This window comes from Convolutriloba macropyga, chromosome 10 (assembly GCF_964194025.1).
Source record: "Convolutriloba macropyga chromosome 10, txConMacr16.3, whole genome shotgun sequence".
Lineage (NCBI taxonomy): Eukaryota > Metazoa > Xenacoelomorpha > Acoela > Convolutidae > Convolutriloba > Convolutriloba macropyga.
Genome location: NC_134477.1, coordinates 19,366,152 through 19,383,946, shown reverse-complemented (window position 1 = coordinate 19,383,946; position 17,795 = coordinate 19,366,152). Strand labels below are relative to the sequence as shown.

The 17,795-nt window shown below is 35.9% G+C and overlaps 2 protein-coding genes across 2 annotated transcripts in view; both read right to left on the bottom strand.

Moving 5' to 3' along the window:
- Positions 1-17,795, bottom strand: part of LOC142348810 (ribonucleoside-diphosphate reductase subunit M2 B-like) — a 42,544-nt gene that overhangs the window by 11,341 nt on the left and 13,408 nt on the right. Inside the window, exon 5 of the mRNA XM_075400331.1 lies at positions 12,863-12,918. Within this exon, the coding sequence (XP_075256446.1) occupies positions 12,863-12,918 (56 nt within the window). The remainder of the gene's footprint in view (positions 1-12,862; positions 12,919-17,795) is intronic.
- The window catches only part of LOC142347951 (von Willebrand factor A domain-containing protein 3A-like), a 708,547-nt gene that overhangs the window by 678,658 nt on the left and 12,094 nt on the right, over positions 1-17,795 (bottom strand). The gene's annotated exons all lie outside the window — the stretch shown is intronic.

Here is a 17,795-nt window from a genome sequence, read left to right as displayed (position 1 = left end):
AAAACAAAACGCAAACCTAACCGACAAACGTCGGGCGAATTGCTCTCAAACGACCGAGTGAAGTAAATCAGAAGTCAAGTGAAAATAGTGACTTAATTAAAACTAAAAACGTGATCAAAAGGTAAAGCGAATTTAAAAAGGAGAGCGCCTAAATAAGAGCCGTTTGAGAGGCTGACAGCGCCTATCAAAACGTATTTCATATGGAGAAAACCAAAGAAGGGAAAGAATTCAACAAGAAATTAAAATCAACAACAATTAAGAAACAGACGACTAACGTGCGACAATTTGCTCTCGAACAACTGGCAAGGCAAGAGACACTATATGTTCCAAAAACTCCAGACTAGGGAGAATTAGAACCCACAAACTCTCGGTTAAGAGTAGGTGACGTTTACAACTACGCTATACGGGAAATATTACGCCATCGCTCACAAACGCTTTTCTAGCATTGACATTAATTTTTGAATGCGTGCAATTCAAATTACTCAAGAAAATGAGAAAATAACTCCACAGCTAAATCAAAAGAACGTTCTAAAAAAACAGTCAAGAAAAAATCTTGCACAAACAAGACACATACATCTACATCAATTGCTTCAAACTTCGTTCTAGATCAATTAATAGACATGTACAATGTTATCCACAAGTTGCAATGACGCAGAAAACCCAGAATCACAATACTTTCCACAAATTTTATTCCAGTTGAGATCAATTAACCCCTGTTCCACAATGGCCAGAGGGTGCCTCATTAACAGACACTTTTCAATGAAAAAAACGACCAACTAACGTCGGGCGAATTGTTCTCAAACGACCGACGCGCGGTTGGCTTCGTCGGTAGCTAGCAACTGTTTAGTGAGGCTAGCTTTAGATTAATCGAAGGGGCGTAAGGTGAGCGCATCGGGGGTGCAAATTGGATTAAGGGGACTGATGTGGGGGCGGTGGGTGGAAGGGGTTGTGAGGTCAATTTCCAAGAAACGCCCTTCGCACCATTAAGTCTCCAAAACAGTTTCTGTTAATCGCATATTTGAAGACCAGTGGGCTGAACGGCCCTAAGAGAACTTTATGTAAACTGGGCACTTCCTCTTTATCCCGTTTCTGATGACGCAAGTCAAATGGGTCAGAAGAAAAATCGGCCAAGCAAAAAATTGCATAAGAGACAAACATGATTAAGATATTTGCTACAAATTGCATTTGAGAACAATTAACAATGATTTCCTAAAAAGTGTTTAGTCATTTATGATACAAACACTTCTACTATAACTCATTCTTAATGAGGATCAGAGATGATGACATTACGCCACATAACAGCAGCTGAAGTTCGGCATCAACAAAGAGAGAGAGAGAGAGAGAGAGAGAGAGAGAGAGATAGAGTGAGAGAGAGACAGACAGACAGAGAGAGAGAGAGAGAGAGAGAGAGAGAGAGAGAGAGATAAAACGTGAACGAGAAAGAGAGGGAAAGAAACCCTAACCGACAGAAAGAGAAAAAGAGATAGGAAAACTTTTCCATGGTGGGATCCGACTCTGCAACTTCTAGTTTTCTAGCCTTGTTAGTAAATAAATCATTTGGATAAAAACGGAAAAGGCAAAACTAAAAACAAGTTTTTTACTTCGAAGTAAAAAAGGTTCCAACCAATTTTTGTATCAGCAATTCTGTCAAGTGACCCATCTTCAAGAATTAGAAATTTTCGTTGGCCAGTAATGGTCGTTAAATTCAGAAAAGAACAGAAAACATTTTAAAATTTTGGAAACTGCAAATTTTTACAAAATCTTGCTAAAACTCAAGATATTGAATCTACTTAAGAACGATTTCATTGTTTAAAGAGACTATCCAGTATCCCTGTTTCAAGCCTGAAATAGTTTCACTGGCTCATAAAAATGTTTAAACTTGGAACATGATGAAAAATTTCCGAAATTTTGAAAACTTTAAACTTTATCCAAAAGTTAATAAAACTGGAGAGGTCCCAGGGCCCCTGGTGCCAGAAAAAAATTCAAAAACAAGAAATTGCAATTTCAAAAAATTGCTTAAATTCGTGATATTAAAATCTTCCAGTACATTCCACAACATCTATGAACTATGAAGTCACATATTATCAAACCCTAGAGGAAGTTCCGTGGCTGACGAGGCTAGAGAAACTTTAAAAAATGACAAAATATTTTTAAAAACTTGCAAGTTTTATGAAAAAAATGAAAAAAACGTGATATCAAAAGTTGAAAAACTATTCCTTGGCCACTTAAAATTTGCCAGAGACTTATTATAAAACCCCTTAGGAAGCTTTCTGAGCCCTGCGTCTCGAAAGACCTGAATAAAGAAAAATGTCAAAAGGGCACCGAGGGCTGATGAGTGGGGGGATGGGCGACAGTGGGGTGGGCGTAACAGCACGCGGGGGGTCAACAGTGGAGGTGTATTGAACCTCTAAGAGCAGCCCTTCACACCCTAAGTATAAGTCTCCAAAACAGTTTGCGCTGAGAGCTGAAGGGCTCTAAGAGCACTTAATGCCCGCTTGGCGCTACCTGATTATCCCCTTCTTTGAGACGAAGAGTCAAAAGCGTCAGACAAAAAATCGGTCAAGCAAATCGCATAAGACCGACAGGACTAATATAATTGCAACAAACTTTGTTTGAGAGCAATTAAAAAGCCGATCAAATAAAAAACAATATCTTAGATTTTCTTAACATTTTGTCAAAAATTGACAAAAATTAAGGCTCCAAAACATTTGCAATGAACAAAACGTGAGCTGAAGTTTTCACTTAATTATTGACCACCGGCATGATAGAAGCAATAAACAAACGGGTGAATCCTAGAAAGCTTTATGGGTGCAAAAACCAACAGTTGTTATCCCCAATTATAAGTGCCATTATTTGAGCAACAGACTTAAATTCTGAATCAGAGCGAAAAATCAGATCACGCGAAAAATCAGGAGGCTAGGTGCTAAAAAGAAACTAGAGAGCAAAAACGTTCTAGAAAAAAATCAAAAACGATCGAGCAAAAACTTTGCAAAAAAATCACATTTACAATAACTTCGTTGCAAAACAATTGAATATAGCCAGCAGATTGCCGCCAAAATAGCCACCGTTGACGCGCTACACGCACATCGGAATTGAAACAGAAAAATAAAGAAAACATTGAAATTGACAACATTTTTTCCTACGTTTCAAAAATTGTTCTAATTCAGGGTGCAGTTTCAGTTAGATTCTGAACCTATACTTCCTTCAGCTTCTAAACTGAAGGGTATTACGCTTAATACTAAAAGCGGCTACCAATCGCACTAATGAGCTTTGATAGCCTTATACACTATGACTTTATCCTTACAACTATAGCTATGACTAGCACTATGATTATAATCTTATGCACTACAACGACCGAGCTTTATCGGTTTATCCCATTTCTTTTGACTCGACTGTATTTACTAACAATGCACAATTCAATCCATTCAGTTGAAACAGTGAGTGAAGTACGTCAGAAGTCAAACGTGAAAATAGTGACTTATTTAAAACGAAAAACGTGATCAAAAGGTAAAACGAATTTTAAAAAAAGGAGAGCGCCTAAATAAGAGCCGTTTGAGAGGCTATCAAAACATATTTCATATGGAGAAAACCAAAGAAGGGGAAAGAATTGAACAAGAAATTAAAATCACAACAACAATTAAGAAACAGACGACTAACGTCCGACTATTTGCTCTCGAACAACTGGCAAGGCAAGAGACACTATATGTTCCAAAAACTCCAGACTAGGGAGAATTAGAACCCACAAACTCTCGGTTAAGAGTAGGTGACGTTTACAACTACGCTATACAGGAAATATTACGCCATCACTCACAAACGGTTTTCTAGCATTGACCTTAATTTTTGAATGCGTGCAATTCAAATTACTCAAGAAAATGAGAAAATCACTCCACAGCTAAATCGAAAGAACGTTCTAAAAAACAGTCAAGAAAAAATCCTGCACAAACGAGACACCTACATCTACATCAATTGCTTCAAACTTCGTTCTAGAGCAATTAATAGACATTTACAATATTATCCACAAGTTGCAATGACGCAGAAAACCCAGAATCACAATACTTTCCACAAATCTTATTCCAGTTGAGATCAATTAACCCCTGTTCCACAATGGCCAGAGGGTGCCTCATTAACAGACACTTTTCAATAAAAAAACGATCAACTAACGTCGGGCGAATTGTTCTCAAACGGCCGACGCGCGGTTGGCTTCGTCGGTAGCTAGCAACTGTTTAGTGAGGCTAGCCTTAGATTAGTTGAAGGGGCGTAAGGTGAGCGCAGTGGGGGGACTGTGGAGACTAAGGTTGGGGCTATCGGTGCGTGGGGGAGTGGGATCAATTTCTAAGAATCACCCTTCACACCATAAGTAATATAAACCAACAAATGTCGGAAGAATTGCTCTTGAACGACAGGCGAGGCAATTTAATTCATCAGGAGCTCTAGCCTAGATCAATTTTTCTGTATGGGTGCAAAAAACTTAAATCCCACCGGGATTCGAACCTCTGACCTCTCGATCCATGGCCACCTTCACTAACCACTGCGCTACAAGTCAGTTAATTCTGCTACGCCGCAACCGATCTTATATTAGCAACTTCGGAGCACTACAGATCACTCAAAAATGATGAACGAAAGCGTTAAAAAGTCACTTGAGAAGTCAAAGAGTGTTCTAGAAGAAAAGCGCAAAATTGTCAAGCGAAAGATTTGCATAAAAAAAGACACGTTTACAATAATTGCTATGAACTGCGTTCAAGAGCAATTATTAGGTCTCCAAAACAGTTTCTGTTAATCGCATACTTGACTAGTGGGCTGAACGGCTCTAAGAGAACTTCATGCAAACTGGTTATACCTATGGTAAGAGCACTTAATGCCCGCTGGGCGCTACCTGTATATCCCGTTTTTGAGGACGAAAAGTCAAAAGCGTCAGACGAAAAATCTGTCAAGCAAAAAATCGTATAAAAAATACCGACATGACTAATATAATTGCTACAAACTTCGTTCGAGAGCGATTAAAAATGAAGATTAAAGATTTTTAAATTAAAATTAGAGCTTTTTATTAACTGAGCGTAGCCGAACAAAAATTTATGATTTCAACAATATAAGGAAGCAATGCCGAATAACTTGCTTTCAAAATACAGGCGGTATTAGGTTTCACTTGTAGCTCGCGTCGGGTTGTAACATCAATAATAGGCATCAACTGATATTAGATCTTTAAATAAAACAAAATCGACTGAATTTTAAAACTGAAAAGAAATAGATGACAAAAAATCGAAAATCAAGGGCAAAAAATTGAAACGGAAAAAAAAGAAGACATTAAAATTGACAACATTTTTTCCTACTTTTCAAAAATTGTTCTAATTCAGGGTGCAGTTTCAGTTAGATTCTGAACCTATACTTCCTTCAGCTTCTAAACTGAAGGCTATTACGCTTAAAACTAAAAGCGGCTACCAATCGCACTAATGAGCTTTGATAGCCTTATACACTATGACTTTATCCTTACAACTATGGCTATGACTAGCACTATGATTATAATCTTATGCCCTACAACGACCGGGCTTTATCGGTTTATCCCATTTCTTTTGACTCGACTGTATTTACTAACACTGCACAATTCAATCCATTCAGTTGAAACAGTGAGTGAAGTACGTCAGAAGTCAAACGCGAAAATAGTGACTTATTTAAAATGAAAAACGTGATCAAAAGGTAAAGCGAAAATTTAAAAAAAGGAGAGCGCCTAAATAAGAGCCGTTTGAGAAGCTGACAGCGCCTATCAAAACATATTTCATATGGAGAAAACCAAAGAAGGGGAAAGAATTGAACAAGAAATTAAAATCACAGCAACAATTAAGAAACAGACGACTAACGTCCGACTATTTGCTCTCGAACAACTGGCAAGGCAAGAGACACTATATGTTCCAAAAACTCCAGACTAGGGAGAATTAGAACCCACAAACTCTCGGTTAAGAGTAGGTGACGTTTACATTCACGCTATACGCGAAATATTACGCCATCGCTCACAAACCGTTTTCTAGCATTGACCTTAATTTTTGAATGCGTGCAATTCAAATTACTCAAGAAAATGAGAAAATCACTCCACAGCTAAATCGAAAGAACATTCTAAAAAACAGGCAAAAAAATCTTGCATCAACAAGACACATACATCCACATCAATTGCTTCAAACTTCGTTCTAGAGCAACTAATAGACATGTACAATATTATCCACAAGTTGCAATCACACAGAAAACCCAGAATCACAATACTTTCCACAAATTTTATTCCAGTTGAAATCAATTAACCCATGTTCCACAATGGCCAGAGGGTGCCTCATTAACAGACACTTTTCAATGAAACATTATCCACAAGTTGCAATCACACAGAAAACCCAGAATCACAATACTTTCCACAAATTTTATTCCAGTTGAAATCAATTAACCCATGTTCCACAATGGCCAGAGGTTGCGTGATTAACAGACACTTTTCAATGAAAAAAAAACAACCAACTAACGTCGGGCGAATTGTTTTCAAACGACCGACGCGCGGTTGGCTTCGTCGGTAGCTAGCAACTAATTAGTGAGGCTAGCCTTAGATTAATTGAAGGGGCGTAAGGTGAGCGCAGTAGGGGGACTGTGGGGACTAATGTGGGGGCGGTCGGTGCGTGGGGGTGTGGGATCAATTTCTAAGAATCGCCCTTCACACCATAAGTAATATAAACTGACAAATGTCGGAAGAATTGCTCTTGAACGACAGGCGAGGCAATTTAATCCATGAGGGGCTCTAGCCTAGATCAATTTTTCTGTATGGGTGCAAAAAACTTAAATCCCACCGGGATTCGAACATCTGACCTCTCGATCCATGGCCACCTTCACTAACCACTGCGCTACAAGTCAGTTACGCCGGTTCTGCTACGCCGCAACCGATCTTATATTAGCAACTTCGGAGCACTACAGATCAGTCAAAAATGATGAACGAAAGCGTGAAAAAGTCACTTGAGAAGTCAAAGAATGTTCTAGAAGAAAAGCGCAAAATTGTCAAGCGAAAGATTTGCATTAAAAAAGACACACACGTTTGCAATAATTGCTATGAACTGCGTTCACGAGCAATTAATAAGTCTCCAAAACAGTTTCTGTTAATCGCATACTTGAAGACTAGTGGGCTGAACGGCTCTAAGAGAAATTCATGCAAACTGGTTATACCTATGGTAAGAGCACTTAATGCCCGCTGGACGCTACCTGTATATCCTGTTTTTGAGGACGAAAAGTCCAAAGCGTCAGACGAAAAATCTGACAAGCGAAAAATCGCATAAAAAATACCGACATGACTAATATAAATGCTACAAACTTCGTTCGAGAGCGATTAAAAATTAAGATTAAAGATTTTAAAATTAACATTAGAGCTTTTCATTAACTGAGCGTAGCCGAACCAAATTTATGATTTCAACAATATAAGGAAGCAATGCCGAATAACTTGCTTTCAAAATACAGGCGGCATTAGGTTTCACTTGTAGCTCGCTTCGGGTTGTAACATTAATAATAGACATCAAACGATATTAGATCTTTAAATAAACCAAAATCGACTTAATTTTAAAAATGAAAACAAATAGTTGACACAAAATCGAAAATCAAGGGCAAAAAATTCCATTACAAAGTGAGTTCCACCTTGAATGAAAAAACTCACAAATTTTGTCAATGACTCGAAGATTCGTCTTTACCTAACAATGCTTTGGATTGACTGGTTTCTACAGACGAAAAAACCTCTGAAATAACTTAAGAATAACTAAAGAAAAATTGAAGCAATGCCGAACAACTTGCTTTCAAAATACAGACAGAACAAAGCATTGCCGAACAACTTGCTTTCAAAACACAGGCGGTAATAGGTTTCGGTTGTAGCTCGCTTCGGATTGTAACATCAATAACGTCAATGACTCGAGGAGTCGTCTTTACCTCACAAGAGAAAGGTTAATTGGCAAAAAAGTGATTAAATTATTTGATTTCATCATATAGTACAAGTAAGCATAAAAACAACACAATAGCTCCCATTTATTTATTCAAGCTTTTCTACGCTAATTTGAAGACAAAAGTAAAATCACGAAGTTTTAATAGAGCAACAATTATTTAATTAGACTACTTCCTTTATGTTTTAACTCCTCGTGTTTACCAAATTTTAGCCTTTAATTTATTCCACAGGGTTCACAAAAACTAATATCGCCCCGTCGACCTTTCGCCCATCATCCACCGCCCTATCTTGTTGCCCTTTTTCACCAGGCAAAACATAACCCCGATTGCCTGAATATAGCCATCATTGAATCCCATGACCACCATTGGTATTAAATACAAAAATGAAAATCGATCTTTACAAACAATATTTTTAAAGAGCCAGCTATTTGGATTGTGTGGTTAGACATACCCTTGGTTCTTAATGAGGGTATACAGCGATCCCTATCAAAGCCAAAGAACATCAGACCTGATAGCTAAGACCAATTTGAACAAAGTTCAAATACTGGGTATCTAAAACTGGTTTTTAAGGGTTCACAGATTTTCGGTACTGACTTTGTTCAATTTAGTTCACTTTGCTCAGCATCTGCTGTTTAAAAGCACTTTGAGCAAAATGGGAGAAGAGTGAACGCAGAAAACGAAGTCAAAAAGATCTCACACAAAATGTTGAAAAAGCTGTGAACTAAAGTGAAACGTAACAAATTTTTAATTGACTAAGCAAAAAAAAACAGAGCCGGAAGAACTCCGGAAACTAATTGAAGTAGATAGCTCACCACAATGTCTGATGTCACTGAATCAGAACCTTCTAAATTAAGAAGAACAAATGAATTTAACTCCACGGGGTGGGTTCTACACTCTAAAAACTGCAATTCACACCAGGAATTTAGGTCTGCAAAACAGTTTTGGTGAATTGTACACTTAGAGTATAGTAAGCCGAAGGCTCTAAGATAATTTTATGCCCTCAGGGCGTTACATATTTATCCTGTCTTTCAGGACGCAAAGTTAAAAGTCCGACAAAAAATCGGTCGAGCGAAAAATCGCATAAAATAGACCACGGGACTAAAATAACTGCTACAACCTTCGTTTGAGAGCAATTAACCATTTCTCATACTAGTGAAGAATCTCCAAATTTAGAGAACTAGGAAGAAAAAGAAGGGTCAAAATCAATAAATTTTTGCTCCCCGTTTTGTTCATGTTGAAAGAACCACTAATAACATAGCCGACAGATGGCCGGAATAGCTGCGAAAGAAATAGATTTGCGTGCCGTATAACACAGATAGAAACAGATAGAAATATAAGTTGAAAAGTTATCGACGCAGCTATGTAAATTAGATATTTGTTCCGACTCAATCTAATGAGGGAGGAACTATATGCTCAAACGGGTTTTTTTTTGTTCAGTCAATTTTCGCCGATCGATATATTCATCGTAGAGGGTTGTGAGTGGTATCATTAGAAAGCCTGTCCAGCGTAGAATGTGGAATTTAAAAGATTTTGTTTATTTTCGCATTTTGGAGAGAGTTATAAAGGTTTAAAATTTTGTGAATAGTAGACAGAAATCCGTTGTTTTGTTCACATTTTCCCTACTTTTTGACAAAAATTTTCCTCAATTTTGCAAAATTAGTTATAAATACTGATAACAACAATATCACTGAATTTAGTAAAAATATAACTAAGAAGTTTCCTGAATGTCGTTTTTTCAGCAAAGTTATTGAGGTTTAAAGTTTTGTGAACATTTGACTGATTTTCGTTGTTTCTGTTCACATATTCCGTATTTTTATGCAATCTTTTTGCCAATTTTGCTAAAAAACATGTTAAAATTGGTAACAATAGTGTTAATTGTCTTACCTCTAAAAATATGAATGTTTTTCAACTGGTTGGTTCAATTTTTTGGCTAAAGTTTTTGCTAAATATATAAAATTTCGGCCTTTTTTCCATCAAAAATGTCTCGAAATATGCTTTTGTAATCCAATTCCTTCAAATTTAAAGCATTCAGACACCTAATAATTGCTGACACAAATTTTTGTGACTCAGAGACAGGCTAGTTTTAATTGTGGATCCTTTCAGAGTGTACTTGAATTAAACGTTTGCCGGTTATTCGCTAATTTAACTCTTTAATTATGCAAAATGCATGATTTATGTTTGATATATTGACTTTTTGTCAAATAATCCCAATCCATAATATTTTGAACAAAAAATTGTTCCTAATAGACAAGCCGCAATAGCTAAGCTAGTTAAGGTCTAATCGTTGTTTCTTAGAATCCAAAAAACTGATTGTAATCAGTCGATGTCTTTTTAAAAATTGTTCGCGTTTCCCCATTTCTTACGTTAATTACTGAAAAAAACAATTAATATCAAAAAGTACTAAAAACAGGTCCAACTGATTTCATCCCTAAGGAGTTTCGAGGAAACTTATTTCGCTTTCTAGTCGAAATCTTATGCTGGTTTTACTTTAAAAAACCATTTTTTTTTAAAATGAACAATGATTTATTGAGCTTTGCGACTTTCATCTCTTTTCTTGCTCAACTTCTAGCCAAAGGTCAGCACACAGAGGTCACATCCAGTTTCTAACCAATGAAAAATTAACACTTACTATGCGACCTTACTTTTTAAGTAATCGTTTTTTTGCTTTGATACAAGTTTTCGTACAAAATTCATAATTCCGACATTTTCTGTCATTCAGTTTCTTTTTACGCTCTTGTCACTTTATTGAAAGTTCAAGTGTCGCATTCTGGGCATTTTAAGAGAAGGCACATTTTAACGCATTGGTCTGTAGGCGAATAGATTATTATTTTAACTGCTTAGAGTCTGTCTTCTAGAAGAATTTACATTTTTTTCTGTTTTTCGCCGTTATTCATCGTTCTTTTTGTGGTCATTTAACAAATTGTGGATAATTACAGTTCTTAGCTTCTTTCTATGGATAAAAAAGAAACATATGTACTGATTATGGCTGATTGCTAACGTTTTTCGTGACTTGGAAATCAAATGTTTAAAAAAAATTAGACAGATGTTTTTTTAGTTTCACGTATCGCTGCTAATTTTATTTTTTTTTGCCGACATGTTACCTATTCTCAAAAAATGCAGGCTGTTTATGAACTAATTGTTGACGAAGGAAGGCACAATTGAACATATGGCTTTTCTGGTGGATCGCTTAATGTTTTAACGGCCTCGATACCGGTTTTTGCAAAAGAATACATTGTTGATTGATTTTCGTCTTTGTTTTACATTCTTTGTGAAGTCGAATGAGACAAACTGCATAATTGTAGGTTACAGCGGCTTGCTTTGGAAAAACTTGTTGCTGATTTCATTTGACAGCTAAAGTTCTTCATGACTTTGGAATCAAATGTTTTAGAAGATATAAAGATAATTTTCAAAAATGAACCTGGCTGTTTTTTGTCTACATGTTATCTTGTCTCCTTACCTACAAATTGAATATCGAATTATTAGTGTTAACAAATTGCACAATTGAACAAATAAGGTTTTTAGTGCAATGCTTATTGTTTTACGCCTTCAATACCAGTTTCATTGCGAAATAATTGTTTTGATTTTCGTCTGGCTATTTATCGTTGTCTTTGTAGATGTATGACACATACTGGTTAATGCAAAATCCCAAAGCCTTTTTGCGGAAATAGAAACCCTATTCAGTGGTTTCAGTTGCTTTCTAATTTTTTGATACCTTTAAAATCAATATTTTTCGAAAAAAAATTTAAGATAAATGTATTTTTAAACTTCTCCCTTTTGATCTTTTTTAAAGCGCGTTACCCAGTCTCATTGTTCAGCTGTCAGTTATCTCCCTATTGGGTTTTGAAGAAGACGCAATTGACTATATCTTAATTTTTACTGATTAGAATATGGTTTCTACGGCTTCGTCGCCATTTCATTGAAAAACTTAACGGAAATTTTTGTTTTTCGTCTGAATTTGACGTTTATATTTGTAGACGTACGACATATTCCAGAAATTGACAGGTCTAAATATCTTTGTTTTATAGTACGAATGAAAATAAATCTATTCAAAATTTCAATTGATATCTAATGGATTTCATTGAATTATATGTTTTCGAGAAGACAAACGTTTTTTTTTTAAAATTCGTCCTTTTTGTGCTTTTTTCTCTGCTTGTTACCTCTCATCAAAGAGTGGTCCCATGTTTTTTCTAGCGAAAAACAAGCTAGTTTGTTCAATTTAGGTTTTATTTAAAACTCTTTTTTGACTTCGCAATTATTTAGTTTTTCTTCAAAAAAATTGACATTGAGTTTTGGATGTAAATGCTTGTTGTTGTTATTTGATTTTTTTGTTTGTCTTGTCTCGTAGTCTTAATAATGACAAGTATCATTGGCCCACTAGCTCAGCATTATTTACTTTAATATGTAATTTGAGCTAGAGACATTTTTTTATTCATACACTAATTATTGTTGTTCAATATGGGAGAATTTTTGAAAGTTTTCTACCTTCCTCGTTTGGTCAACAATTGAGCCAAACTTGTGGATATGCGGTGTCCGAACCTTATATGCGAACGCACATTACTGCGCCTCCTTGTTTAAGTATAAATTAAAAGCCCTAAATTCAAGGGAAGTCACAGAAAGTTCTAGAAAGGCGAAAAAACAGTCAAGCAAAAAATTTTGCATAAAAAAGTCCAACAAAGCAAAATAATAGCCAACTGGGAAGATGACGACGGCTGTTCACCATTGTACATGTTTTCACGTGCCGGCTTTGCTGTTTCAATTTAACTTAAAATCTATGAGTCGTAACAAGATACACTCGAACACAATGTTTAAAACAAACTTCGTTTGAGAGCAATTTATAAGAATGCTAAATAAATAGCACAGAACAATATAACCGCCATGAAGCAATGAACTTATTTGAAGGAATGCATGCTGAGTTAGTTACCTTTTCACTTTCAATCCAGCGAAATCCCCAGTCAGCTTTCTGTTTGATACAGTCAACTAAAACACAAAATAATTAAATTATTACGCAAGTCAATGGCGAAGATAACCACATGATGAAGAAAGCACTAGAATACGATTGATACCGTGTACCGTCAAAGCAACCTACAAAAAACTCAATTGGCTCCTAAAACAATCAGGAGTCTCTTTTTAACAACAAAACAACTGGCATAGGAGAGCACTTTAATCTCAAGTATGATACACAAACAAACGCCAAAAACTCTCCACTTGTTAGTTATTTTTGTGACTGGGCAGTCTTTACACTGTCTGGAGGGGAACAGCTTGGAGTGCAGCATCCGGCTAAGTGCTACTCATCATCCCTTATGTTCCGACCTACATCCATCGTTGCCGGATGGTGTACACGGTCCTTTTTATATTACTGTTTTTCTTAGAGTAGAAAAGAAAATAAGAACTTAATCGGTAAAGTCTCTTATTATTTAATGTGTCAAATCAGTTTTTAAAAAACTAAAGTCAAAAAACAAAGTGAAGTTCATTCAAGATTCAAATTGCTTCGATAGCCCATGAGAGTCCTGAGCTCTGATTTAGTCTGTTATAGACTGTGATTTACGGGAATATATTAATCACTGGGGAAAAATTACCAAAGAAAAAATGTTCTTGCTTTTTATCTTCTGTCGATATCAAAACTGTGACCCCAATTTTTGGCTCCAAGAATGTAATTTTGGAATACCTTATTAATGACTGAAAAGATTCCCAAACCACTCGGTTTTGATTAATTTATCAAATAACAGACCACAAAAGGTCCTGGACTGAAAATGCTAAAATGCAGAAAAACTTGCGAGACTTCTGCTAGTCATTTTGACTCGTTTTCACTAGTCTGAGGCATGATCAAACGTCGATATCACGGACTTCGGATCATTGTTTTTGCAAAAAGTTTTTATTGTTTCCTGAAAAACAAGGGAAAAAATTAAAATTTAGAAGTTTGGGGGCTCTGAAGATTTCGAATTATCTGGTTACGTGGTAATCTGGCATAATCATTACTAATTTCTACAAAAGAATTGTTCTACTGAAAAATTGTAGGATTTTGAGTGAAAATCGTCGGTAATTTCTCACAGTTATGCCATTGTTGTTATATCAGATGTTGAGTATATATCTAAACACAGCAGCTTCAATTGAGTTTGTTCGACGCAATAATACTTGAGAAGTATTTACCCCTGACACGTAATTTCGTTTCAAGATACGAAATGACGGAAAACTTTACTCCTGAATGTTACAGCGTGCCTGATTTCGCAATAGAAAAGTGTCTCAAAGAAACCTCGAAAATTAAGAGCGTCAATCACAAATCATTGTACGAACAAGCGATCCTCACCAAGAAATCATCATATCAAAATTGAAAAAGCGTGATCTTGAAAAGGAGTCGGCAAATTGGATCAAAACAGTCCAACACTTTTTATTGGCCAAAGCAGTCAACTTTTCAACACGCGATGCGTTTGCTCTACGAAGGAAATTCAATTGCAGAAACCGCGTGCCAGCTAAAGTTTTCCTCAGAAACAAGTCAGCTTCAATTAGGCAGGAAAAGAAGTCAGCTTCAAATAGGCAGGAAAGGAAACCTTTTAACCTTTTCAGTTTATCAATCCGATGTTGAAATGGAGCTGAACTCATTTCGTTTCCACGACGCAGTTTGCTCATCTGCAGTTCGTTTATCTATTATATCAATAACTCACAACTTCTGAAAACTCAGATTGTCGAAAATTCGGAAACTTCTGATTGTTCAACCGCTACCTGTGATAGTGTGCCTCTGAACAGTTATCACAGGGCAGTTGATTTTAAGCTCCTATTGTCTACCTTATGTTCACTCATGTTAAAGAGTCTCCTAATTAGGCTAACAGATGGAAATGTGCACATTAATCCTATCCACAAGACGTTCCCGAAAAAACGGGAAAAAATTACAGGCCCACTTCAATCTTACCAAAAACCATCCCAAAAATCTGAACTCTATCTCTTCAAAAATTAGAGCATAAATTCAACGCAATGCAACGTGGTTTCCACTCAAAATACACCACTGTTAAACCATTATTTTTTGAACCAATTGTATTTAAACTTCAACGGCAAAGTGGAGCAAGTTATAGTATAATTAGATTATGCAACAGCGTCTCTAAGCTTGACAACTTCAAGTTTCTGAAATTGCCGAGACTTGGCTTTTTATTTCACTCTTGTACTCCTATTTAATTAGGCTGCAGAAGTCGGAATTGAAACTCCTGGATCACTGACCAGATACCTGTTACTAGTGGTGTTCCGCAAATAGCGTGTCCGCTTTCTCGTTTACATCGAAGATGATAAGTTTCCAATTCATGAGTGCAGTCTAGTTGTGTGTTACGATGACACTGCCGGGTAAATATGCTGTGGCAATTCATATATGCTGTTGGAAAATTACAAAAAGACCTGAATGCGCTAATATTGTGGCACCATTGTAATCAACTTTCCTTCATTTCAGGCAACACTTCATGTCGATACATGGATATTACTCCTCTCCTTCTTTTTGTGTATAGTTTGTTGTGGATGTTGAACGATTACATCAGTGAATGATCAAGAATTTGTTACATCGAGTTCGCTGAAATGGAAGCACCCACCAATTTAAAACAAAGTCGAAGGCAAAACGTTCCTTGGGTTACCTAAAGCAAAGCGTACCCTTCGATATTCTTTCTGATGTCTAATTTAAAATTGTCCAAGGCCAGTGTTATTTTTTAATTTTATACATTTATCCTGCTAGGCATCAAGATCTGACTGAGCTGCCTAAATTGGAAATCTAAATGATCTCGCACTGAAATGGCGCAATGCTGAAACCGATTATCTTCCTTTTCAAGGTTTCGAACTGGTTGCAAATTAGATATCAGAATATTGAACAATCCCTAAGATTTTCTCTCAATTGTGAACACGAATTCCCTGTTTCAACGGACTTAATACAGTACAGATTCAATATGTCCGTTTCCGCGCCGGTAATTACAAAAGGATCTTGGTCTCACAAAAGGATATTGCTCTCGTAATCACAGAACACTTCAATCAAGAAAGTTTTTCTCTAGGTGCAAAAGAGTCGTGAAGGACGCAGCAGATATTCTAGGGCTAAAAGTTTCCTTATTGGGATAAATACAATTGAGAGGCAAATTAATTAGAGTAGAGTAATTCAAGCACTTGGAAGATCAGCTATAGATGCTTTGATATATAGCAGAAATTCCAGTCTTGTCAAATTGTTTTCTGTGTTTAAATGACTCTTATTTTGAGACAATTTATTCATTCACTTTTGTACCCCATAAAAAGTAATTGCAGCCTTTTACTACTACTATTACTAAAACTACTGCAACTTTCTTAAAAAAATGGTTTTAATTAAATCTATGGGATAAGAACTTATAGGATAAGAACAAAATTATTTTTCTCATCTTTTCGCGCTGAGGAAGGCCGTTTCAAATAAGTGCATCAATTATGTCTTATATTACTTCGAGGACCAATAAAGCTGGTAGGTTGCCAGAAAATAGCCGCAATAGCTTCGTAGATCTGCAGTCTCAAAAAGATAGACAGAAACAGGCCAAAGGAAATTTTATTCAAAACAGATGTTATATTATGATTAATAATCTCTTCAAATTATTGCATCTTCGATTCACTGCTCTCAAATTACCTTAAAATAGAGTGATATACAATCACTTGACCCCATATCTTTAAATTTAAGTAAAGAAAAATTAATTTCACAAATTAATTTGTGAGGAAGTCAATTTTGGGGTTGAGGTAAGTCACGTGTGACCAAAAACTTCATCATGCGATTGAACAAAACTAATTCATCATGCGATTGAACAAAACTTGCTCCACTGAGAACAAAAAACAACGCCATGCACGTAATTCAGTTGACTTGTAAGAAAAAATGAACAAAAAGCAGATTTGAAGAAATTGTGGCATCATATGGTAGTAACAAAAATCTTGGACGAAAAAAACAGCAGGACAAGTCCTGACACAATTCAAATAAATTTCGTTGAAAAAACAAGAGACTCAACCTAGAAAGAACAACAAATAGATCGGAACAACCAGTTGAAAGACTATCAAAACATTAAAAAATGCAAATATAAAAAGTTGAAATGCCGCCATGGAAATAAAACCCTAATCGAGAAAGCAAACTTTAAATAAAGTTTCCTCATTTTGCGAAAAAAATCCACGCCGCAAAACCAATCGCTTTTTTGCTTCTTGTCATATCCAATTTGGCTTCAGAAATCATAAAAAAGTGAACAGATCTTCAAAAAAAACATAGCCGGAAGAATTCCGGAAACAATTGAAGAGCCGTCTCTACCGAAACACTACCCAGTAAATTTGCTCGAACATAAAAAAACTCATGAAAAATTATATAACATTTTTGAAGTCAATTCATGGAAAAAAGCGCTTAAAAACAACTTCAATTAAAAAACTATAAAAAAATAACAATTTTTCTAAGCATTACAAGGGTACACAAAGCCAAGGATAGGTATCTTCAATCAAAAAAAGGGAACAAATAGATATGTTCGCAGGTCATAATAGGCTTAGAAACTTATCTAAGATTATATAAAAAACAAAACTGCAAAAAATTTAAAATGGTTGCCAATTTATCCATTTTTTCTCATATTTCTGATTTAACGAAATATATACGTACGAAACTGTAATCCCTTGGTATCAAAACACCCCTTAGGTACTAGGCTTCCTTTCAAACTCCACTTGCAGCAGTGAAACAAGCGATAGTAGAAATATCTCTGAAATTAGTAAAGATGACCATTTGACATACAATTTACCAAATTGGCTTCATAAAAGAGAAAGCCGAGGAAAAGGAAAGGAAATGACGAAGGACAAAATCGAAAAATAACATTCTCTTCACAAAATGGCAAAAGGCAACTTTCCAACCTTTATTC